Below are 26,732 nucleotides of genomic sequence, written 5' to 3' on the forward strand. Positions count from 1 at the left end.
TGATATGCATGTACAAGTATCGATATATGAATACAACTTGACACAAGATTAAAGATCAAGCAAAAATCCACAATGACTTAACCAAACAAAGAAAGGTGAGACATTTAAATTCTCAGCCAACTTCAATGAGACAGCACAACTGAGATATAGGTCTCACATAAGATGTTCTGTTACGGCCACAAAAAATCTTCACCTTGCGTATGCGTCCGTCACTACTTTCAAAGGTCTCTATCACTATCGCAAGGGACCACTGATTTCTGGGTAACGAATCGTCACGCATAAGAACTACATCTCCTTTCTGGAACTGTCTACCTTCTGACAACCATTTCTGACGAATCTGTAAGCTTTGCATGTACTCTATGCGCCATCTTTGCCAAAACTGATCCGCCAAATATTGCACCTGCTTCCAGGAACTCCTGAGGGCGTCCTTAGTCCCAAACACCGGAATGTCTAACTGTGACGTATGTACGGTTTTTTGATGAATTAACATATCAGGTGAAAGTACCTGTGGTGCATGGGTCAGTTGATACTGCGACAAGTGGTCTAGCATTCAGGATAGCACTAACTTCCATCAAAAAGATAGTCAAAACTTCATGTGTTAAAGGTCCCTTATGATTCAACAGTAAGCTGTCCAAGATCTTCCTTGAAGCACCTATCATCCGTTCCCATGCCCCACCAAAGTGAGAGGCATGGGAAGGATTGAATATCCATGTAACCTTGTTTTCTTCAAGATACCTTTTAGATATCGGGTCTTCCACCAGATCAGAAGGAATGTTCAGTTCATGCACGGCTCCAGTGAAATTTGTACCGCGATCTGACCTAAACTGTATAACAGGACCTCTCAACGCAATAAACCTGCGTAACGAATTGATAAATGAAGCGGTGGACAACTCTTCAATTGCTTCCAAATGAACTGCTCGTGATACAAGACATGTAAACATCAGAGCCCATCTCTTCTGATTCACGGTTCCCCCTCTGGTCCGTCGTTGCGTGGTAAGCCAAGGTCCGAAGGTGTCCACACCTACATAAGAGAAAGGTGGAGCTGGCTGCATTCTATCCTCAGGTAGATCAGCCATTTTCTGCCATCCAAAACTTCCTCTTAACAAGCGACATGTGACACAGGACTTGATCTCAGATCTTATGAGATTTTTGGCACCAACTACCCAGAATCCACCGGAACGCAGTGCACCTTCTGTCAGCAGTCGTCCCTGATGTAACACTTGGTGATGGAATTTGCGCACAAGTAGTCTGGTGACATAATGGTTCTTGGGCATAATCACAGGGTGATGATCGCCGTCTCCTTGCCTGAACTTCTGCCCTTTGTCGAGTCTACCTCCCACACGGAGCACACCATGTTGGTCGATGAATGGTGATAAGGCAATTAGTGAATGTCCATTCGGCAGGGGACGTCCATTTTTTATGCATCTTATGGTGTCACCATATGCTTCTCCTTGGCATGTCTGTATCACAAAATGTTCTGCTTGTTGATATGCTTCACTAGAGTCAATGTCACTTTGTTTCAAAAATTTATATATGAACTGCTTCAGGATCTTGATTCCTCGAACAAGAGATTCCCATGTTGAGAACCTTAAGAATCTCTCTGACCCGATCTTGTGATTAACAGGTTTCACATCATCCATCTGAACTTTGATACATGTAACTTCAGGTCTAATCTCACAATCATTTTGTGGTTCCACTAACGGAAAACATGAGAGTGGCTCTGGCAATGTTTTAGTCAATATCTCACATGGAGGTCCAGTCAACCACATACTGTTTGAAAGTTGAGTAGCACTTACTGATCTTGTTGCTAGATCAGCTGGATTCTGCTCTGTGGCAACATGTGTCCATTGTCTTGAGGATGAAGCTGAATGAATGCGTTTCACTCTGTTTGACACATAAACATAAAATCTGCGTGTAGTGTTTGTCAGATAACCCAAGACAATCTGGCTGTCTGTGTAGAATCGAAAACATTCTGATGGAATACCTAGTTGTTCCTCGATTATGTCTGCAACTTCGACTCCAAGAACTGAAGCACACAGTTCCATCCGAGGAATGGTGCTGCCACCTTTAGGTACAAGTTTTCCCTTTCCAAGTAGAAAACTGAGAGTGGGCTCTGGGCCAGCAGGTCTGAAGAGTTGCAGATATGCAACAGCACCGATTGCATCTTTGGATGCATCACAGAAAACATGCACGAGACGAACATTGGAATCTGTATATGAGTGATCTGAGTACTGCCTAGGAATACACACTTGTTCTAGTTCAAATAGGGATTGTACCCACACATCCCAGGGTTTTTTAAACAACTCAGGAACTGGGTCATCCCAATCTAGGGAGTTTGTACTGGACAGGATTTCTTTCATCAGAAGTTTGCCTTTCAGAACGACTGGTACTGCGAAGCCCAATGGGTCGTAAAGTCCATTTATCACAGACAATATTACACGTCTGGTGAATGGCTTCTTGTCTTTACATATACAAAACGTGAATCGATCAGTTTCAATGTCCCAAGAGAGTCCTAAACTTCTCTGCATTGGTAATGTGTCGTTACAAAGATCAAGGTTGCAGAGATCCTTGGCTAGCTCACTTTGTGGGAATGAGTCCAACACCTCCCTGTTATTGGATGAAAACTTGTGCAACCTAAGTTTCCCATTATCATGCAAGGTGCGTTGTGTCCGAACAAGCAGATCAACAGCTTCTTCGGATGTTCGGCAGGAAATCAAACCATCATCAACATAGAAATTCCTGTAAATAAAGTCCTGGACATCTGCCTCTGCTTTCTCAACTGCCTTGCGTAGCCCGTAGGTGGCTACAGCTGGGGATGGGCTGTTCCCAAAAACGTGAACATTCATATGATAGTCTATTAAAGGTTTAGAAATGTCATTGTCCTCGTGCCAGAGGAATTTAAGAAAATCTCTGTGTTCTGTTGTAACAAGGAAGTTGTGGAACATTTGCTCAACGTCAGTAGTGACAGCAACTGCTTCCTTCCGGAATCGAAGCAGGATTCCTAGAAGACTGTTGTAGAGGGGAGGTCCTTTCAGTAGAACGTCATTCAGGGAATAGCCATGATACTTAGCAGAAGAATCGAAGACCACCCTCACACTGTTGGGCTTTTTGGGATGATAGACACTAAATAACGGCAAGTACCATTTCTCTGTGATTCTGGTTGTTTCGAGAACAGGTTCAGCATGTTGTCTATCAAGTATCTTCTGCATAAACTCACACACATGTGTTGCCTTGGTCGGGTTGTGCGTAAGACTGCTCTTGAATGAAATAGCTCGTTTCATTGCAGCTTCTCGGTTGTTGTGTAGAATGGGTCTACAGGTCCGAAATGGTAAAGGAGCTGTCCACTTACCACTCTCAGACATTTGGAATCCTGAGTCCATGATATCCAAGAAAGCCTGGTCTTCCAAAGACAGCCCTTCACATTCGTCGTATGCTGTCTGTTTAAACACAGGGTCATCTTTCACATGAAAGGAACTGTCACAGGGCTCCAGATAGGTTGGCCTACCATTTGCTAGAATGGAGGTCTTGTTGACAGTGACGACTGTCTGTTTGTGAACTGTTCCGAGACATGAGTTACCAATTAGGACCCATCCGAGGGGTAGTCTCTGAGCTAGTGGGGTGCCAACACGTTGGTCAAGCATTATATGAGTGTCAATAAGGTTACGACCAATCAGTAGTGCAATAGAAATGTCATCATCAATGGTAGGTATGTAGTCCATAATATCACTGAGGTGAGGGTAGCTAGCTGCAACCACTGGAGATGGTATCTCATTCCGATTCTGCGGAATTTCGTCGCACTCTATGATATCTGGTAATCTAAACATTTGAGATCGATCACAGGACTCTATCATATATCCACAGCCTTTACGTCCACTGTTTATAGATTCACCGGAACATGATTTCAGTGTATACAGGTGATCTGGACCGTATTCATGGAAACAATCAAAGAATTTGGAGGTGGCGAGAGTGTTGCTGCTTTGATCATCAATGATGCAGTAGATATATCTAGCAAGGTCGCGTTTTTGCTGTGGGTACACGATGGCCTTCACAATCTTCGCACAAGACTTGCTGGTGTTGAATGGCTTCCCACAGATCTGAGTGCAGCTAGAACTAACAACTGGGAGCTTCTCCCCCTCATGGGTTTTCTTGGCCACTAAGGAAATACCAGAGTCTTTGGGCAAGGCTGATGGGTGATCAGAGCCCTTACAAATGGAACATAGGACAGTCTCATGACACTTTGACCTCATATGTTTCTTTGGCCCACAGCAACGAAAGAAGTAGCCATTTTCCTTTATGAATGTTTTCCGCTCATCTAATGGTCGAGTGCGAAATGAATGACATTCATTCAATGTGTGTTTAGAGTTTTCATGAATAGGACACCCATCCAAAATAGAAGCACTGTTTTAAGTAAAGTTCCAGAACTCTGTACTTGTGTTTTAAACGTAGACACTGTAGAGTTGCTCTTACGGCTTGGTAGCTTTCCTGGGTACACCCTCAGCTGTTCACCTTTGTTAGTGTCGTTTGAGGTGTCAAACTGTAGACTAGGGTCATTCTTCATCCTCGTGATCTTCTTCAAGAATGCGACGAACACAGGAAATGTCGGATATGGACATCCAGTTCGCAGTTTGTAATTTGTCGCTTCGGTCACCCATTTCTCTTGGATGTAGTGAGGCAACTTGGCCACAATGGGATTCACACCTGATGACGAATCAAAATAGGCGAGCAATGTTGAGTAGGTAGGGTTTTCCTTTAAGGAATCAATCTCTGACACAATATCAAAGAGCTCATATAACTTTAAGTTGTCCTTGTTTCCTAACTTAGGGAACTTCGCAAGTTTTCTCTTGATTGCAGACTCTACAACCTCCGGATTAGCAAAGCGATCATGAAGACGATCCCATATTCGCTGCAACCCACGGTCTGGATTTGCTGCATTAGCGTTTCTGATGCTCTTTGCCTGGGTCGTTGATGAGGTGTTTCCAAGCCACTGAATTAACAAGTCCATCTCCTCCATAGGTGTGAGACTAAGTTCCCTCACTGCATATTTGAATGAGGCTTTCCATGAGGAAAAGTTCTCTGGATTGTCATCAAAGACATGTATCTTTGAAACTAAGTCCTTCTTAGCAAAGACCTTGGCAAACTCTGAGCATGTGTTCACATCAGTAAGCCCTATCTGTGGTGTTTGTTGATTGAACTGTGTGGTGTTCATGGTGCTTGTTCGGTCACCATTCACAGAAGGACTTGAATAGGAAGTTGAGTATGCTGCGTTGACTTGCGGATTATATGGCTCTGCTTCTACGTTCAACTGCCTTTGGGGTAGTCTAGTTTCACGTATACCCTCAGCAGGAGGATGGTCTTGACTTGGTACACATGCATCATCTTGCTGCGAGTCAATGTAAGATTCTACACGCTGAAGTCCAGCGTCGGTCTCAGATGGGTTGTCATCAACAATGGACGGTGGAGCATAGCTCCCTCCAAGATCTGACATATCATATAACGCTTCAAGATTGCACTTGGCTTCTTCAACTTCACGCTTCGTGCTGAGCATCATCTTCTTAGCGTTGAGTTCTGCCTCCTGTCTAAGGAGTGTGGCTTCTTCTGCTGCAAACTTGAGCCAAGCCTTGGCTGTGGAGAGGCGTTCCGAATGTTTCAGCACAGCTTCACCTAAATGTTTAGTGCCTTCCTGTGAGAGAAAGGTTGAGAACTTTGAGCGTTGACTAAGTCGCCCAGATGTCTTAGCAGACAGAGGCTTGTTTGGAACCTTAATGCGATTGATAACATCACATACTTGAGTCTTTGTACTGTCTACAAGTGCTTTCCATTTAGAGTTCTCTTCTATGCTGTCTGGTGTTCTTACTTTCTGAAGATAAGTGCTGAATTTCACATATGATTTCTCTAACTCACTAACGTGCTGTTCCAGTTTGCTAATGATGCTGTTCACTTCCCTAAGATGCACTGGATTCTGTGTGACAAACTCGCAAATGTCATCAATTTCACCTTTGGACTTTGAAAGTTTCTTGGTAAATGACTGAACAGTTTGGCTGTATTGTTCTGATCCGAGTTCGGAGAGTTCTCGATGTTTCCGTAAGTCATGGGACTTCTTTGGATTGGTTTCTGTAGTAAATCCGTCGGCCATGGTAAAGAGAGAGCAAAGCTGTGCCGAAGATTTCCACTGTAAGCGTATGACACAACAAAATTTGAGAAAATGTTTATTGGTCAGCTCAGTGCTCACAAACCTCTCTCACCGAGGGTGGAAACTGAAACATACATATAAGAACAATATTAATTACATATTACAATATCACAAGACAGTATTCAATCAACACGCTAACGCTGAATATCAAAACAACAAAATAATGACATTCATGGCACACCATACTCGAACAAAAATAATAACGCACATTTCAAATCATGAAAACAGTCATGAGCTTAACTAATAACATAAATGCATATGTGTTATAACTAATTACACGCTATATGACAACAAATATACACTGTACTTACTCTTTAGGGGCACAAACACCAAACACAAATCAACTTTTGCTATAAAAACAAGCATGGCCTATGCCGGATCAAACTGTAAACAATCTAATAACCGAACCAAATCCGGAATAAATTCCGGCGCCACTACATTAGGATCTTATTTTAATTAGATTGATAATTGAATTAAGGTATTTTATTGTTAGATTTATATCAGTGAATTAAGGTATGAAACCCAAACGTTATTATCTAGACCTGATGGTGTCCCCTGTTGAATTTGAACTTAAAGGTCCAGATCAAGTAGAAGGCTGATTCTTAATTCTGAAAGCTGCAAATACTTCATATACATTCATTACACTGATAATTTTATTGGTTCAGCTTTAGTATGTAATAAAATATTTAAATGCTTCAAGATGTTTAAGAAAACCTATTTTAAAACACATTTTTATTTCACGTTTCATTTAGAAGTAATTGCCTATGATCCATGTCTTGCATACACCTTTTTTAAAGGACGGCAAATTGTATAATTTTCTATAGTCGGAAATATTTTAGAAATTAAGCCTACGCATGAAAACTTTAAACGGGACACTGCTGAACTTCTCGATTGTGACGGGTGTATAATTTCCCAAGCTTTGCAGACAATATAGAAACGAGGAAGTGAACACTCAGAAAATAATGGATGGACTGAGGACGACAAAATCGGGTGAGAACAGCTTTTTGAAAAAATGAATTTATTCTGTGTTTTGAATTTTAGTATCTGCAGTTTCAGAAAATGCTTGTACCTTGTTAGTATTTAAGCATGTTGCATGTACATTGCGAATGTGTTGGTGAAGTACAGTTATATACAACAGGATTTGTAATTATATACCGTTAAATTTATTTAAATGTTCTGATATGGAAGACGGTGAATGTTTTAAATAGAACACTAAACCAAACAACGGACGAAGTGGCCATACTAAACAAGAAAAATTCTCTTTTCATCCATATGAAAATAATGATGTGTTTACAATACAGGTTCTCTCATCGCCTTGGTGTTGTGTATACTGTTTCTTGAGGCTCGCTACTGTATTGAAGCCAACGAGATTCAATCACAAAAGTAAGAGAATTCAACATACATTCAATTTACCGGTATTCCAAAATAACAGAGACTATTGAGAATATATTTTACAACATTTTTACGCTAGAATTCACTTCCGCGTATTTCCCCGGATAATATCTACCGGGTAGGTAATTGAATTATGGGATTTAATTAAGAAGTGAATTTTATACAGAAACTTGTACGGGTATAGTATAAACTCCAATTTACGAGAAGCCAAACCTTTTCCTGCACTTACATACATACATTTAACAAAAAGGAATATTTTTCTACTTTTATCATTTATTCTTGCCATTTTATCCTAGCAGAAAATAAATAAATCGTTGAAACAATATTAGAAAATCAACGTAGTAATTAATTCAAAAAGTCGTTTCTACGATTTATAGTAAAGCGTATATAAACGATTTTAACAAGAGACCCACAGGTCTTACATGTATCGGTCACCTGAGTATTATTTGAAAATATCAATAGACCCAAGGGCTATGCAATCTAAAATGATGTTCCTGTTTTGCATATGTAAACTAAATACTAATATTCCGCAGCAGTAACAAACAAAACGTGTTCTTAATTAAGGAATAAAATATCATTTTTAGAGTTTCATTGGGACGTGTCATGAAGTTGGTCACGTGATCAAATCTTATAATGCCCAAAGAATTGGAAGAGTAGTTATTAAGAAGAAATGATAAAACAGATAAGATGACCTGAAAGTCGTTTTAATGATCATTTACTAAATCGTAGAAACGACATGCTATGTATTTCATTCTGAAGACATAACTCAGCTTTAATCATTAATGTTTCCGTTCTTGTCAGGTTGTGCTCTGAAGATGTCTTAGTTCTTCTTCAGCATCTAAGCTCATCTCCATGTGACGTAACAGATGAGACGGATATCATTGTAAATAATAGGATTCAAGGTAAATATATTTTTTATCTGCATCAAAACGTTACCGATTCTTGATTTTACTCTACTGGGCTGAAGCTAGCAGGCAATAAGAAATTTCATCAAAGTACTGAGAGTACTCAGACAAAATACTAAAAAACTAACACATAAATCAAAATTGATAATTTTTCGAATAATTGATAAACATGCTCTTAATTATCAAATACTTGAAGGCATTTAAGCTCACCTAAAAGTTCCAAATATTACATCACATAGGGTGATGATGAATGTTAATAACAACTTAATCTTTGAAGAGTCCATAAAAGGAGTATGCAGACAAGGAAGGAGACCCCAGGAATATGATTTACCGCCCTCAGTTTGGGGCTTTAGGGGTACCACATGGGGTCTCTGAAGAGTAGAGCCGCTTTTCAGGCATCAAATAATTGACTTCAAGGTGATGAATTAAAACAAATCTGATATACGGATAGAGAACAATGAAATCAAACATAATATAGAACCCATGAAATACGTCGCATAGGCTTTAAGTACAATTGAGATCACCTGAAAGTTCCGAATTTTACATTAGGTAATGTCATAATGAGGCTAATGACAACCTGATCTTTGATTGGTTGATTGTGTATTGTTTATCTTTGAAGAGTCCACAAAAAGAGTATGCAGGTAAGGAGGGGAGGGGGATACGCTATCATTTTCACTCTCAGTTTGGGGCTCTAAGGATATCATCTGGGGCCTCCCAAGGATTGGACCATTTTTCATACTTTTCTAAGGATTGACTATAGGGTGTTGGAATAAAATAAAACTGACAAAGAACTAGAGAACAATGACATCAAACATAGAGAACCCTTAAAAGGGGTCACATAGGCTTTGAAGGGTGAATGAAATAACCTGAAAGTTCCATGATTTTACATCATGTAATGTCATAATGAAGGTTAATGGCAACTTATTTTTTAACAGTCCGCAAAAGGAATATGCAGGCAAGGAAGGAACCCACCTTAGGATTATCATTTTCCGCTCTCAGTTTAGTGCTGTGAGGGTACCACCGAGGGTCTTCCGAAGATGGGTTGACTTCCGACCTCTCTGATAATTGAATATTGAGCGATGAAAAAAAAGAAGAAGGTTAATAAATAGACGGGTAGAAAACAACAAAGGCAAACATATAATACCCTTAAAAGGGGTAATATAGGGGTAATATAGGCCTTTTGAGCTTACCTGAAAGTTCCCAATTTTATTTCATGTAGGGTCATAACGAAGGCGAATAGCAACTTAGTAAATGAAACATAGTCTTTCTTGTCCACAGATACTTCGAACTCCTGTTTCTCCCCAGAGAACTCGAACGTCATGGGGACTATCTCCTCTCTCATTAGTACCATGCTCCAAATCCAGACTAACTTTCTGCTGATGCACGAACTCTATTCCCACATAATCTCATCCTTTAAAAGAGCCACTTAGAGATCAAAACTGTATTCTACATTTGTTGGGCGTATATCCACGGTACCAATGATAAACCCTCTCATTCTTACATTCTCTTCAGCCTGCACATGGGTGACATGTTGCTTTATGGCAACATGGGTTCAAGCTCATAGACCATGGTGGACAGAACATTGACCTCTGTACCTGTGTCGACCACTGCTTGCAGGTGCACTCCCTGTATTGCCATTTATATCATGAATCTTGTGGTCGGGTGAAATTGCCCAATAGATACAGATAAATCTGTAGGACCCAGAAGAATGCTGGTAGCGCATGTTATCCGTCTCCTCCTCTGCTTGGTCTAAAACCTCCAACCCACTTTTCTCCTCTGGCTGAGAAACTTCCTGCATTGCTGCCTCCGATCATTTCTTATTCTTCTGATTATCCACGTCCTCCCCCTGATCTGTTATATCCTCCAGGTCCCTTGTACCAAACCCTTTCAGTTCTGGCACTGCAATATCATAGGGGAATTCGAACCTATCTAGGACACATGACTCGTTCATGAAACTTGTCCTCCCCCACTCGTTGATGTAGTCCCCAGATTACTCATCCTCCTCTTGTGCTTCCTGAAACGGGACTCGGAACCCGGGACCTGACTTTCTTTAAACGACCTATATAAGAGAGTGTATGGGTTTCCCTTTTACCCGATGACTTGTCCAATGAGCGTTTCTATGTCTTGCCAGTGTCCGATACCAATATCGTGGGTATTTGCGCAGAGCGCTCAGGTATCAAAATCCATATATCCCTGTGGATAGACCCCTCTTGTAGCCAATGGTAGTGTGATCATCGCTCCCCGCGCCTGAGTCTCAAGTGTTCCTAGGCTTGAGGGTTGCCTCATGCCTTCTGGGTGTATCCTTGCAGTTGAACGCCAAACAGTCTCTCTTGAAATAGCCAAGAGTCCCACACTACCAGCGAATGGTGTATGTGAATCTGGTTCACCTAACTGGGACCGAGTGTGGGCTACTCTACGCCTTCTCCCTACCCCTACAATCAGTAGTGACAGGGTGTGTCTGAAAATGAGCAGAAGGCCCCTGCTGCTAATAGGGGACGGTCATGGCAACAATGTGGTGCATATGTGTGTTCGCATAGCTACCAACCATGGGGGATACCAAGGATTAGACGTACTGGGCACTTCCCATACCCAGTCAAGAAAAGGGGATGCGTAGGTTTTGTGAAGCTGCACAGCATTGTGAAGGGCCAGTAGGGGTTACCTCCAGCTCCAACAATAGAGCAACTAGGGGATATGACCCTGGTTTAGGGATATGTTGGCGCTGACTTGAACCCCTGATACAAACCCCGACTGAACTGACCTGGTGTCTACTCATCACCCTCTTGGCGAGGTGGGTGGGCTGATCTCCCAAACACTGGAATGAAGGGATGCAGTGACCGGGTATGATATTCTGGGAGAAACTCAGAACTGCGTATCTAACCCCGACTGTAGATTTGTAGTAGGCCTCACTGGGACATTGGGTATAACTGACCCCTTCCCCCATGGGAGACGGGTTGTCGTCAGTCAACTGAGCCCCTAAATTTTTGAGTACTATAGCTAGAACATTTCTTGAGTGAAGCGAAACTAAATAAATTCTCCGGGGAGTCGCACCTACAATATGAATCTAAAATCTAAACTACCAATTTTCTGAGAACTAAACTGGGTACCAGTAAATCTCACCCCTACCATTAGCGCCACTGAACCCTCCACCCCTCCCTCACAGAAAAAAGTAAGGACGGATTGAAATAATCACCCATTGATGTTCCCTGAGAAAACAACTCTAACCTACGACCTATTATGCCACTCTGTGGGTTGTCTAAACTAACCCCTACATTGCCTCCTAACCCACTCATGTGTAAGTATGGGGATGTGAGGTTATGCCGCCCAATCTTTGGGGTATCCGGGAAGGGACATAAGCCAAACACAGAACATACCTCATCCATAGACAAATTCATCACATTTACATTTTCGGTCGAGCATCACTGAAGAGACATTATTTGTCGAAATGCGCATCTGGTGCATCAAAATTGGTACCGTATAAGTTTTACATTTATACACAAAAATGTACAGTTACTAAATTGTGATTAGAAAATGTCTAATTAATTTATTCTGTGCATCTAGAAATAATTACTAAACGTCAAACTGATTCAAATTGAAAAACACTAAATTGAAAGACCCCAACAAAATGGTGGCAGATCAGCGCACTGCAGGGAAAATCACCCATAGAGTCTGTGGTCTGGAGTTAGATGTCGATAAAGTAACATTAAAAAGGTCTGGGAAATGGCTCGAGAATCCGGATGTCGTCAGGTGGGACCCCAACAGTCCCAAACTGAGGGCTAAAATGCAAGTCTTAGGTTTTCTCTTTCTTACTTGCATACTCTTTTTGTGTACACTTAAAGATTAAGTTGTTATAAGGATACCATGAACATACAGGTGAACTCAATTACCCTTAGATGCCTATATGACCCCATTTAAGGGTTCTATATGCTTGCTTTCGTTGTTCTACCCTTATATCAAATTTGTTTTCTTTCATCACCCAATATCCAATCATTAGATAGGTCTGAAAAGAAACCCCACCCTTGGGATGCCTTAGATGATACCCATATAGCCCGAAACTGAGGGCGACAAATGATAGCCCTATCGGTCCTCTTCCTTGCCTGCATACTCCTTTTGTGCACTCTTTAAAGATTGAGTAATTAGAGTTTATTTGCCCCTAGATACCTATTTGACGCATTGTAAGTGTTATATGTATTTGGCGTCATTGTTGTCTAGCCCTCTATCAGTTCTGTTTGATTTCAACACCCTATACTTAATCTTTAGAGAAGTATGAAAAGTGCCTCCATCTTGGGAGACCCCTGGTGGTACCCTACAGCCCCAAACATAGAGCGGAAAATGTTAGTCCTAAGGGCCACCTTTCTTGCATGAATTCTCCTTTTGTGGACTTTGCAAAGATTACGTTGTTATTAGCATTCATTATGAACCTACAAGATGTAAAATCATGGACATTCAGGTGAACTCAATTTCCCCTAAAGGCCTATGTGACCCCTTTCAAGGGTTCTATATGTTTGACTTTATTGTTCTCAAATCCTTTATCTGTTTTATTTTATTCTAACATCCTATAGTCAATCATTAGAGAGGTCTGGAAAGTGGCTCCACCCTTTGGAGGCCCCATGTGGTATTAACAGAGAGCTCAAAATGATAGTCCTAGCGATCCTCCTCCTTACCTGCATACTCTTCAAATGTTGAGTTGTCATTATCCTCATTATGACATTACATGATGCAAAATGTGGAACGTTGAGAGGAACTCAGTTGCAGTTAAAGGTCTGTGTGACCTATTTTGTGGGTTCTATATGTTTCATGTCATTCTTCTCTGTACGTATATCAGTTTTGTTTTATCCATTCACCTTAAAGTCAATGAAGAGAGAGGTCTGAAAAGTGACTCCACCCTTGAGAGGCCTCAGGTGGTACCCCTACATCCCCAAACTGAGAGCGGAAGTGATAGTCCTGTATTCCGTGCCTGCATACTCCTTTTGTGGACTCTTCAAATATTAAATTGTTATTTACGTTTATTATAAACTAGATTGAAGCAAGCAGCCACTAACCAGCAGCCAATAAGGCCATAGAAGCTAGCAGCCAATAAGAAAGTTCATCAAAGTACTACATTCAGGTGAACTCAATTGCCCCTAAAGGCCTATGTGACCCCTTTCAAGGGTTCTATATGTTTGACTTTATTGTTCTCAAATCCTTTATCTGTTTTATTTTATTCTAAGATCCTATAGTCAATCATTAGAGAGGTCTGGAAAGTGGCTCCACCCTTTGGAGGCCCCATTTAATACAGACGGAATACTAAAAAGTAACACATAATAAATCAAAATTTATAATTTTTCGAAGAATTAAGCAACAAATTTTTAATTACCGAGTTTCATACTTGAAGGCAATTGAGCTCACCTGAAAGTATCTGACGTTACGTCACATAGGGGGATAATGAATGTTAACAACAGATTAATCTTTGAAGAGTCCACTAAAGATGTATGCAGGCAAAGAAGTGGACCCCTAGGACTATCATTTCCGCCTTAAGTTTGGGGCTGTAGGGGTACCATCTGGGGCCCCAAACGGTGGGACCACTTTTCAGACCTCTCTAATAAATGACTATAGGGTGTTGGAATAAAAGAAAACCGATAAAGTACTAGCGAACAATGATGTCAAATATATATAACCCTTCCAAGGGGTCACATATGCCTTTAAGGACATTTGAGTTCACCTGAAAGTTCCTAATTTTTGGGGTCATAATGAAGGATAATAACAAATCTTTGAAGGGTCTGCTAAAAGAATATATAGGAAAGGAAGGGACCCATAAGGATATCATGTTCCACCTTCAGTCTTGGGCTGTAGGGGTACCACCTGGGGTTTCCCAAGGATGGGGCCACTTTTCAGACCTCACTAATAATTGACTATAAAATGTTGAAATAAAACAAAATTGATGAACGCCTAGAGAACAATCAAGACAAACATCTAGAATCCCATAAGGGCTCATATAGGTCTTTACAGACAAGTGATCTCACCTGAAAGTTCATGATTTTACATCATGTAGGGTCATAATGGAGGCTAATAACAATTTAAGCATTGCAGAGTCCACTAAACGATTATGCAAGTAAGAGAGGAGAAACTTAGAGCTATCATTTCCACCCTCAGTTTGGGGTTGTAAGGGTAATTGACTAAAGGGCGTTGGAATAAACCCAAAACTGATAAATGACTAGAGAACAATTATCTCAAACACAAACAACCCTTGAAGGGGTCATATAGGCCTTTAAGGGCAATTAAACTCACCTGAAAGTTCATGATTTTGCATCATGTTGGGTCATAATGGAGACTAATTACAACTTCATCTTTGAAGAGTCCACTAAACAATTATGCAGGTAAAGATGTCCCCTACAGGTATCATTTCCCTCCCTCAGTTTGGGGTTGTAGGGGTACCACCCGGGGCCTCCCAAGGTTGGGGGCCACTTTTCAGACCTGTCTGATAATTGACTACAGGGTGTTGGAATAAAACAAAACTAATAAACGATTAGAAAACAACGAGGTCAAACACATAAACCCTTAAAAGGGGTCATATAGGTCTTTAAGGGCAAATGAGCTCACCCGAAAGTTCTTGATTTTACATCATGTATGATCACAAAAGAGGCTTATAGGGTTCTATATGTTTGATTTGATTGTCCTCTGGTCATTTATCAGTTTTGTTTTATTCCAACGCTTTAAAGTCAATTATTAGAGAGGCCCCAGGTGGTACCCCTTCAGCCCCAGACTGAAGGTGGAAAATGATAGCCTTATGGGTCCCCTTCCTTACCTATATAATCGTTTAGCGGACCCATAAAAGATTAAGGTGTTATTGGCATTCATACTCGTAGTACTTGGATAAACTTTCTTATTGGCTGCTATACACAGGTAAAATTGCAACATATGTTTAACATATGATTGGATATGCATAATGTTTAACATATGTTAAACATATGATTTTATCATCATATGATGAACATATGTTTTGAACATATGTTTTGAACATACATGTATGTTTCACGTACGTTTGAAACATATGTTGAACATACTGCAAACTTCAAACATATTAACACCAAGGTGAAAAATTAATACGTTTAATATACGTTCAACATATGATAAACATATGAAAGTTTGAAAATATGATTAACGTATGATCAAAAAGGTAGTGGGGGTTTATGTTTTATACATATTTTTGTTTGTTGGAACACACCCACCCACCCACCCCTCAGAGTCGCTACAATGGGCCTAGGCCCTGTTTTACAAAAGAACTTACAACTAAGACAAAAAAGTTACATTGGTTTAAAAACTCGTCACATTTATCAATAAATCACAAAATGTTGACACAATCTGAGCAAACCGGTTTTATAGAATAATAGAGACTGTTTGGACACCGTAGGTTCTGTTGTATGATGTGGCCCTGATCTGTACAAAATATCATACCAAATAGACGTAAAATTATTTTGAATTACGTTTCTCGCTCGCGGAGAAAAAATCTTGCAAAACAGCTTTGTCATTATATCCGTCGATGTAATTTACACGCTTGACACTTGCTGTTTATAAAGCCCGTGCAATCACAGGGGCTAAGCCTGTTTTGGGCCCGAACTGTGTGATACCATAAATATAGAAAGGGGTCTAACTCTGACCCAGATAAAAAAAACTAACCACTCGCTTCACATGCCTAGAAAATCTTAAACTAGGTACGCTATGCATAATTTGTCGTTTTCCTTGTATAGAATGTGTCAACTACTTGCATGCCAAATTTCAAGCCACAGGTTCTTAAGATAACAAAGATATATGTCATCGTTCTCTCGTTTTTACTAGGATATTTACCGGTCCAGGCCACTGAGTCGTTGTTTTTACCTATGACAGCAGCGAAAGTCAGACTAGTGTGGAAGATTTCGGACCTGTCAATTAAAATTTCACATCAAGCATATGCTACTTACTTCCTCATATTTTAATAATGTTCTTTGGGTAGACGTTACACGACGTATATATCAACAAAATATATGTTTATCATAAGGTAATACAAACATATGTTATTCATATTACATGTGTATAAACATATTTCAAAACATACGTTGACCTTGAGTGATCCTTTATATGATTATCATTTGTTTCAAAACATATGTTAATCATATGTTTAACATGTTAAACATATGTTGTAATTTTACCAGTGTAGCTTCAATTTGCCTTCAAGTATGAAACGTGATATTAAGAATATGTTTAATAATTGTTTGAAAATTTATCAGAGGTGGGATCAGGTGCCTAGGAGGAGTAAGCATCCCCTGTTGACCGGTCACACCCGCCGTTAGCTCTTGTATAGCTCTTATCCTTAGACGAATAAGACTCCAGTCTATTTTATAGTTTATTGTTATTTCGAATTTCCAATATTTAGCTTGAGCATCACTGAAGAGATATTATTTGTCGAAATGCGCATCTGGTGCATCAAATTGGTACCGTATAAGTTTTACATCTTAAGTTGTCATCAAAAATAAAAAGAATAAAACTGGCTTAGATCCGCTAAAGCATGTCCCCCACTGTACTCTTATTTTTGCTATTTCAGTTTATCGAAAACGAAAGTAGGTATTTTATTAAAGAGACACTACAGCTCATTTTCCACATTTTAATGAAGTGTTTTTTAAACCATATATTGATAAAATGATAAAATTCACATCGATACTGACAATTTTGAACAATTGGGATGCATCAATTTACTCTCAACTGCGCTTTGAAGATCGTCCGGAATTCAAAGATTTCTTCATGCTGACTCGGACTTTTGAATGCTTATTTACATCACGTGGTTTTGAATGACAGCAAAGGTGTTGTGTAGGAACTTATCTAAATTCCCCTTCAAGGGAGTCCACACTCACCTTTCAAGTACATAAGATTATTCGCTGCTCCTTATAATAATTAATTATAAATCATTATTTCAACAGAAACCCTTCCATGTTCCCATTGACCGATGTTTTTACAACTAACACGTGTCGTGTTCAGATAAAAATAGCACTTACTTTCAAACGTAGTGTCTTCGCAGCTAGTCTCAATGGCAGATTTAGGGGCCAGTATCCCCCCTCCCTTTTTACGCGACAGATTGTGAATGAAAATCCAAATTTTGCACCCGAATGGTCGATTACTTTGCCTAATCTTTGACTTTCACACCCCTCTTCGGAAATCCTAGATCCGCCACTGCGTTACATGCGTTTCTCCGAGCTCTCTGTTTTCCAACGGTCATACTGATCCCAAGGTAAATCTTATTTCACGCATGAGTTTTATCTCATTCTATTTTTACCTCTTTTCTCACAGAATCTGTCAAAATTCTAGATTTATCAACTACACTTTCTCTCACTGGACGACATGCTGCACTGTTTACTGTCTATGCACATGCGTCTGAAGACTAAAAGGAGGAGATTCGATATTTTTTGTATAGGCCATCAAAAAGTATTAATTTTTACGTTAAAACGATAATTTTTAACTTTAGATAAGTGTTATTTTCGTAAAGTTCATACTTTCAACAATGCAACAAAAATTGAGAAAGCGCTGGGAAAATTGTCATTTCATGATTTTTGCGCAAAATGAGCTGTAGTGTCTCTTTAATATTACGACATTTACTAATAAAATAAAATTTGATTATAGCTTGCGGACTTCACATCACATATGGAAGAATGTTAAAGGTGCAAGCCATAACTCTGAAGCAAGCGTTTCGGAGTTAATTGGCAAAATTTGTTAATTTAGAAGTATAGGTAACTATCGTATGGTTTACTCAGTCTATGAAATACACACTCCTGAATATTCTCTAATGTATTCTTTCTTATCCAGAAATGTTGATTTAAAGTCATGGTCAATCATCAATCATATGCCTTAATGCCATTTTTAATAGTGTAATAATCAAAATAAAATCAGCCTTTCTTAAAGGGATGTTTACTAGACTAAAGTATACAAGACTGTTGTCAAATCATAAATCTACAGTTTCACTGACAAGCTACAACAATGGTTTTGTTTACTGTATATATACACAGTGTAATCATGTGTATTTGATATTCGCAATCAATACTTTGTTCTATATTGTTTATGTTGAAGATGAGAGAAACTGCCTGGTAACTTGTGACATTAAGGGTTCCATCAGGTCCACAAGCAATTGTACTTCTCAATGTCAATCCACGGATGATAGTAAAATCTCCAACTCCATTGACAAGGAAGGTCAGCTTGATTGGTCAAAACAATTCTCCTTCTGCTGCGAAAACTCAGGAAGAATTGTTAGCATTAAAGGACGGTGTGATTATACAGTATACGGTACGTATCGTCAGTATGTATATAGTATGTATATAGTACGTATCGTCCCTATGTGTCGTATAAAGTAAGCATAATCCATTGAAGCATTATTAGTATATGGATTCCTGGCAGGGTATATGGATCCACATTCCCCGTCAAAGTTTACATTAAATATACTTTGATAGGGAAAGCGAGTCTATATACTGTACACAATATGTCCAACTGTAGAGCAGTCAATGTAGGAATCGTACAAACCAGAAGAGGGGGGGGGGGTGCGTTCTGTAAACAAAAATGAAAGAATTTTTCAAAGAAATTTTTCATACATTTTTGAACTATAGTTTTAACAAACAACTTTAAAACGAAAACACATCTATCTTTTTAAATTTTAACTTTGCATTTACATGTAATGTGAGGAAGTTATCAATAATATATAGGCCTTTTAAAACATGTAAGCCTAAACCCAAACTGTGCCAAAGTAGCTGTGACGTCACACGCACTAAACGTGTCAATTGTGCATCCCTGCAAGGATGGAACATTTAATTGTCGCTGTTGGATAAAAAGATCGTCCAAAATCGGGTAAATATCATCGAGGTTTTTGCCATCGAGGTACGAATTTTGTACAGGTAAATGTGTGCGAAGTGAAAGTAGAGTTTGAGTTGATGGTGGCATGATAACTTGTGTTTTTCAATGGATGTTGGGAAGTGCTGATGTAGATTGTCTGGCAAAAATAGTGTTAGCAGTAGTGTCTCCCATGGTTTCTCTTTTCACGGCTGGATAAGCATTGGCATACAGCTAAAGATGAGATGGATATTTAACTGTTAACAAACATTATTTGGTAAACATCGTTATTATATCACCATTACATGTACTTTCATCATTTATATAATTAATAAATGTAGGCCCAATTTTACAATAAAATGTAAAAAGTCTGAAAATGCTAAAATAAAAGACGGATTTAGATATTTCTTTAAAATAATGTTTATTTTACAAAGCGGTTAAGTATATAGATCTATCGAAGCCATTTTGTATCCCATTTATTCTTGGCAATGTATTTGGCCTGGTATTGCCGGCTTGTCGTTCAATCAAATGCCTAGATTGTTTTCCACAGCAGGACATATTATTTATTTATGTTTTATTTGTTTCTGTTTGTATTTTAAAGTTTTGTTTTATCGATACAGACACGTTACCGGCTGTAGGCAAACAGTCACAAATCCTAACTTCTGCGTGACGTTCAAACCTGTAGTGATGATGTTACTTTATCATGCCAACTAAAAGACGGAATTAACATCTGTGTATAAGGTCATTTCCGATAGACCCGTGACTCTCTCTTACAATGCCTAGCGCTTCGCGAGGAAACAATTACTACGGTCTATGTTAAACTTCGTCGGTTAGAGGTAGCGCTGGAATGGAGAATCGAACCTGGGACCTTTAGTGTGCGAAACGAGCGCCCTTAACAGACCACTACATTATAAATAGACTACCGTAACCGGTTTCTCTCTCTCTCTCTCTGTGTAAAAGAGTGACACAATAGTGAGAGAGAAGAAGAAAGGCAGAGAAGGAGAAAGAAACATACTAGAATAAATTTAATTTCATGGTATTCTTCCAATTATAGGTAGAAGCAGTTTAAAACTGGGAGAAAGATGCATTTTGGAGAAACAATGTAATGATCCAGACTTTCCCTTGACTTGCTTAAGAAGCCGTTGCTCATGTACAGATAGGTATATAGAATACAGAGGACAATGTTTGAGGGGTATGTTTGCAAAAGATACATTATTTAACCACACGCATTTATCTTAATGGTGTATTGTGTTGGGACTAATTTTATGCATATGTCTAATGTTTACACAAAATATGTAAAAAAAAAACACCAAAAAAACCCCACACCAAACAAACGATAAGCGAATGTGACGTGTAAAACAGCAGCGTTAGATAAAAAACGTTAAGTGCATCAAAATCGTCAGTTCTGTAGGATTTGTTTCTTTAATTTTGGTAATACTAAACGATAATAGAAATAACAATAATGATAATACTAGTAATAATGATAAGTATTGCGGTAATAACATTTCATAATTATTGTTAAAACACTTAGTATTGAATATCGTACGCAATGCTTGTACAGTTTTCAATGCACATTTGCTGGAGGAGTATTCTCAACAAGCGATACCTGTTCCTGCAGTACAATGTCTAATTACCTTGTTTCTGGCTTAGGGTGCTCTCAATATATGAACTTGTGCACATCAGTAAACAAAATTCAAAACGTCCATTTATATATCATATTCCAAAATGAAAACAAAGAATGTTTTTGAAATGTAGTAAAACCCTGCTTACAATTTTAACATTATATAATATCACGTTTTGGATTAAGGAAAGAGAAACAATACTCCGCTTTATTTTGCATTTTCATTTGTTTTCCCTTTTTGTCACCAACGCATGTTTTTGGGTACAAAACCATGGCAGATGTCGCACCTTGTTGGAGAGCATGAGGGATGCACCTGTTTAGAAAATAATAAGGGATGGAGAAATTGCAATGAAGACTTTTTATATCAGTCATTGAGCTTCTACACATACATTATAAATCGGTCATTGCAGTAGGAATCCATTCATTGCAAAATCAAAACACTCTAATTTGTCTACTTTAAGTGATAATCGTATCTTCGTAACTTTGAATTGTAATAAACAAGCTAGAAGAAAGCTTTTATTATGATGACCAATGTGGTGCAACTTTCTACGAAAATCAATGTTCACACATAAATGGGTATACAGAAATACATGGACGATGCTACAAAAGTAGATGCAGTTTTTATTTCATTTTATATTTTCTTTTGTCCATGAACATGTCTATGCGCATTTTTTATGTACAGTATTGGTTTTACATGTCCTTATACGTCTTAGGTTATATTTTAATAACATAATAGACAATTTAAATATTTTCTCCCATTATATATCCAATACACTGATGGAATAACATTTCACTCTATGTATGTTATCAGATTGAGTAAATGTAACTGTATATTGATGACATCATCAAGCTATAGCACGTCTAATTTGTAAAACATCTAATTTGTCATTTGGCAATAAATGCACGTTGAACGATCAATGTTCGTATCGCGGAGGATACTGCGACGGAAGCTGTTCTTGTCCTGGTGATTATAAATACAGCCGGGATATTAACAGATGTATCCGTGGTATGTGCAGAAAATTCAATTCAATTATGAAGTTTATTCATAAATTAAAACAGAATTCTTACATGTACAACTAAATTTATTCATCGCCTTGAAATTAGAAATCCATGTCTCTAGACAACATAAATTGTATTGTAAAACTGTCAATAAAAAACCACCATGATATGAAGAGAATAATAACTCTGTAGAGGCATGGAACCTTGGTGATGACTGTACCTCAGAGGGACAGTGTGGTGGAACAAATACCTCCATGACGTGTTCTTCTGGAAAGTGTTCTTGTAAAACAGGATATATTCAGTCACACAGAATATGTCTTAAAGATAATGCCTTATTTCTAATATAGCAATTGAGCTCATTGAAAAAATATTTTTATAAAAATATTTAAAAAAAAAAACTAAAAAAAAAATATTTTTAAAAATCAACTAATGAATTATGTAAGTTGTTTGATATTTGTATGTAATGGCTACTTGTAAACGGTATAAGTTTTTGTGATATTTTTTCTGTTATTTTAATTTATTTCTTCGATGCAATGATAAAAGAGATAAAATCATAATATTAACTTAAGGATATCAATGTATAACGAAAGGAAATTTAACAATTAGAACGATGTAAATCGACATCAAGTGCTATTTGTTTTATGATGAAAATGAAATACGTCAAATTTACATGGCTGATAAATAATTAGAAGCCGATTAATTTTGCACTTTTATGGTTTTTTGGAAGAGTTATCTATCCTTGATGAAAATGGGAAAAAATGAAATGTTCTGAACATATACACTGTATGTTGTAAATGATTAATACTATTATTACTATCCAATACCTTCATGAAAAAGAATGTCTATACAACTTTTTAGCAAGACATTTGTATGAATATACAATTTCTTTTAAGAATATTTTATGAAAACTTTCTCTTCAGATAGACTTCAATGTAATATTTAAGTGGAAATAAATCAAGAAGTAATAAAAGGTTTGTAAGTTCCTATGCAGTAATATTTCTATTTGATGAACCCTTCAAAATGATGCTGATATCAACCATTTGTTAGATATAAGGTATGATCATTAGACATTGAACACAGCTACAATTCTTTATTTCACCCTGCACATTCCATTTTCAGATGGACTAAACTACGGCACACGATGTATGATATCACGCCAGTGTTCTGGGTCTCCGTCTCCGCTAATCTGTGATACAAATGAGCGTTGTGTCTGTTCACCAGGATATTTTTATGATGACAGCACATACACATGTATAAAAGGTAGTGATAGAGAAAATATATAATAAAACTGTTAATTAAAACCACCATTACTTCGGAAGAAATAAATGATAAGAGAACAATTCCTCTGTTGAAGCATGGAACCCACAACTTGGTGATGACTGTACCTCAGAGCGGCAGTGTGGTGGAACAAATACCTCCATGACGTGTTCTTCTGGAAAGTGTGCTTGTAAAACAGGATATATTCAGTCACACAGAATGTGTCTTAAAGGTAAAGCCTTATTTCTAATATAGCAATTCAGCGTATTGAAAAAATATTTTTAAAAATCAACTAATGAATTATGCAAGTTGTTTGATATTTGTTTGTAATGGCTACTTGTAAACGGTAAAAGTTTTTGTGATATTTTTTCTGTTATTTTAATTTATTTCTTCGATGCAATGATAAGAGATCAATGTACAACGAGAGGAGATTTAACAATTTGAACGATGTAAATAGACATCAAGTGCTAATTGTTTTATGATGAAAGTGAAATATTTCAAATACACATGGCTGATAAATAATTAGAAGCCGATCAATTTGCACTTTAACATTTTTTTAGAAGAGTTATCCACCCTTGATAAAATTAAGAAAAATGAAATTTTCTAATCATACGAGTATGTTGTAAATGATTAATACTATCGTATACCTTCATGAAAAAGAATGTTTATACAACTTTTTAGCAAGACATTTGTATGAATATACAATGTCTTTTAAGAATACTTTAAGAAAACATTTTCTTCAGATATACTTCAATGTAATATTTAAGGGGAAATAAATCAAGAAGTAATAAAAGGTTTGTAAGTTCCTATGCAGTAATATTTCTATTTGATGAACCCTTCAAAATGATGCTGAAATTAATTATTTATCAGATATAAGGTATGATCATTAGACATTGAACACAGCTACAATTCTTTATTTCACCCTGCACATTCCATTTTCAGATGGACTAAACTTCGGCACACCATGTATGATATCACGCCAGTGTTCTGGGTCTCCGTCTCCGCTAATCTGTGATACAAATGAGCGTTGTGTCTGTTCACCAGGATATTTTTATGATGACAGCACATACACATGTATAAAAGGTAGTGATAGAGAAAAATGTATAATATTATAACTTTAAATTCTGCCCTGGTAAGGTATGCAATTCACGATATTATTATCACGATATATACGATTAAATGTTGTGGTTATTCTACATGTAGAATTGCTGCGATTGTAATTTCAATTGGTCTTTAGTGGAAATAACAAAACAAAAGCTTCATACAGTCAGAGTTGTCATACCAGAACCTTGATTAATATCGGAAAAGAAAGTCGAGATATGCGCCGAATAATTCACCACCAATTCTCTCTGCTTCTGATCCACTCAAGGCCAACATCTTACTCTCGTTCCAGATCTGTAATTATTTGTTGAAATGAATTTCTGATAGTTGTTTTAGATGTTTAACACGTTCAATATCGCAGTTTTGTCACATTTGACGACCTTGATTATGAAATATAAACGTTTCATACACCGTTCTCAAGCTAGTGAAAGGTTTGTTTTAAAAACTACCTTACTGAATGTTATTATATTCTTAAATTGAAAGATGTCAAACAAACTGGAGGGCCAGAAATGCAGCAAAGTGAATCAGAAGGTATGCATTTCAGCTATCACAGCTGGACATCTGGTAGAGTATCTGTTGTATTCGTTCAGTTAAATCAGTCAAAATGTATGTATCTTTTAAAACTATGTTGGTAAAGTCTTGACAAAGTGAAACATCACGACAAGAATTAATGTTTTTGATTTACTTAAAGTCTTGAAATTCATTCTTACATGAAATAAATCCCGATGTATTGTACCATCGTAACATAAAAAAATTAACCAAAGGCTGATCGGAATAAAGTCTGACTTCACTCAGGTCATTCAGATGAGGCAAATCAGAATGAGGAAAGTGTTAGACATGCAGGAAAATCAAACACAAAATTTAGAAAGATAAAGTTGAGCTACACAGTAACAGTACCGCCCACTAGTATAGTTAGATACTTAATCCTTCGCTAATATTTCATTATAAATATATTGAATGGATGTGTATAACAATTTTCAGTATTTACCATATCTTATGATAATTTTTACTGTTTTCAATTAGTACCGATACTTAGAAACTTCTCCTTCAGCTCATAAAATTATTGAAAATATTAAATGAGCTCCTATGAATATCAATCCTTGCAAATTATTGTATTTATTGTAAACAAATGATGAAGTAATTTTTGTTTTGAAAAATATGACTAACTTCCGACTCTCACAAGAAAGCATGCCTTCTTCTGAATAAGATCACCTACATGTGTTACTCCTGACTGTGTCAGTTGTTGTGGTCAATAGGCTATTGCTTACTTGTAAATTGTCGTAGAACGTAATGTTTGGAATAATAAGAACCAACCTTATTCTCCACAGTGAATTTACTTAGATGAATTAAAAAACGTAGATTTTAACGTTTGTGCAACATAACATGTTTGTCCCCTCTTCATCTAGATACGGTTATTATTGGGGCTGCAGTAGGATCAGGAGTGACTGGCGTGATCATTGGTGTGATGACGACCTTAGGTGTGATGTTTCTTTTGAAGAGGAGCAGAACTAGGAAAGATTGTGACACGTAATTTGCTTAAATATCATTTTAGGGACATTTGTAAATGCAGACATTCATATTGTACGATGCTTCCTTTTATAGCTCTCAAGGATTTGTAAACTATATACACAAATTTAAGTATTTAATTATGATATTCCAGGGGAAAATCACAGGAGGGTAGACATGGGGTTTATGAAGAAAGACTTGAAGTGGTTTCAAAACAAGATACCTATGAACAAATAGGAAGTGTGGAGGAAAAGAATAACATCAGCAAAGAAGTGGTACTAAATGTATGTAAGCTTTTATTATCATTTCAATATTTCCTGAGTACTGTATTTAATTTTCAGCTGACATTTTGATGTTACATTGAAATTCAAACTGAAGTGTTATTTTTTCTGCTTGGAATTGTAGTCAGAAAGTATGTACCATGTCGTTGAACCAACACCATCTGCTCCTATTGATGACAGAATTAATAAACAGGAAGAGGAAAGTGTGTATAATCACCTTTTCGAAAAAGTTGAGGAGTCTGGAATTAGCAATTATGACAATCCACACGAAATCTGTGCAGGGCGTGATAACCAGGTGTTTGTTGAAGAGGGGAAAACACAAAATGCTGGCCATGCTAAACAGGTATTTGATGAAGAGGGGAAGACACAAAATTCTGCTTTGCCTGAGGATGATGAGCGGACTGGCTTTAACCTAAAGAGTCTGAACAATGACAATTCAGAATCAGATAATTATTTTGTACTCGTAAAGAATAATTGATTGGTGGAAAATGTATACAGAATAGAAGGCATGATAGTTACATTTGGATCATGTGTAAATTCAACATTGAAAATCACTAAAAACGTATATTTTGTAACTGCAAGTGCATTGATCTGTCATGCTCGACTAACTATAATATATGCTTGTATATGTAATACATGATGTAATAAAATGTGTTCTCTCT

General features: G+C 37.7%; 1 protein-coding gene across 1 annotated transcript; it reads left to right on the forward strand.

The window, feature by feature from the left end:
• Nucleotides 1–7,029: 7,029 nt before the first annotated feature.
• LOC125655443 (uncharacterized) lies at nucleotides 7,030–26,732 on the forward strand. Its single transcript, XM_056144859.1, has 12 exons — nucleotides 7,030–7,180; nucleotides 7,492–7,573; nucleotides 8,384–8,484; nucleotides 18,556–18,768; nucleotides 20,360–20,497; nucleotides 23,045–23,185; nucleotides 23,280–23,414; nucleotides 24,125–24,265; nucleotides 24,767–24,814; nucleotides 25,690–25,810; nucleotides 25,944–26,073; nucleotides 26,195–26,732. The coding sequence occupies exons 1-12, from the start codon at nucleotides 7,153–7,155 to the stop codon at nucleotides 26,546–26,548; spliced, it is 1,632 nt and encodes a 543-aa protein (XP_056000834.1). The 5' UTR covers nucleotides 7,030–7,152; the 3' UTR covers nucleotides 26,549–26,732.

The sequence above is a fragment of the Ostrea edulis genome, chromosome 7 (genome assembly GCF_947568905.1).
Source record: "Ostrea edulis chromosome 7, xbOstEdul1.1, whole genome shotgun sequence".
Lineage (NCBI taxonomy): Eukaryota > Metazoa > Mollusca > Bivalvia > Ostreida > Ostreidae > Ostrea > Ostrea edulis.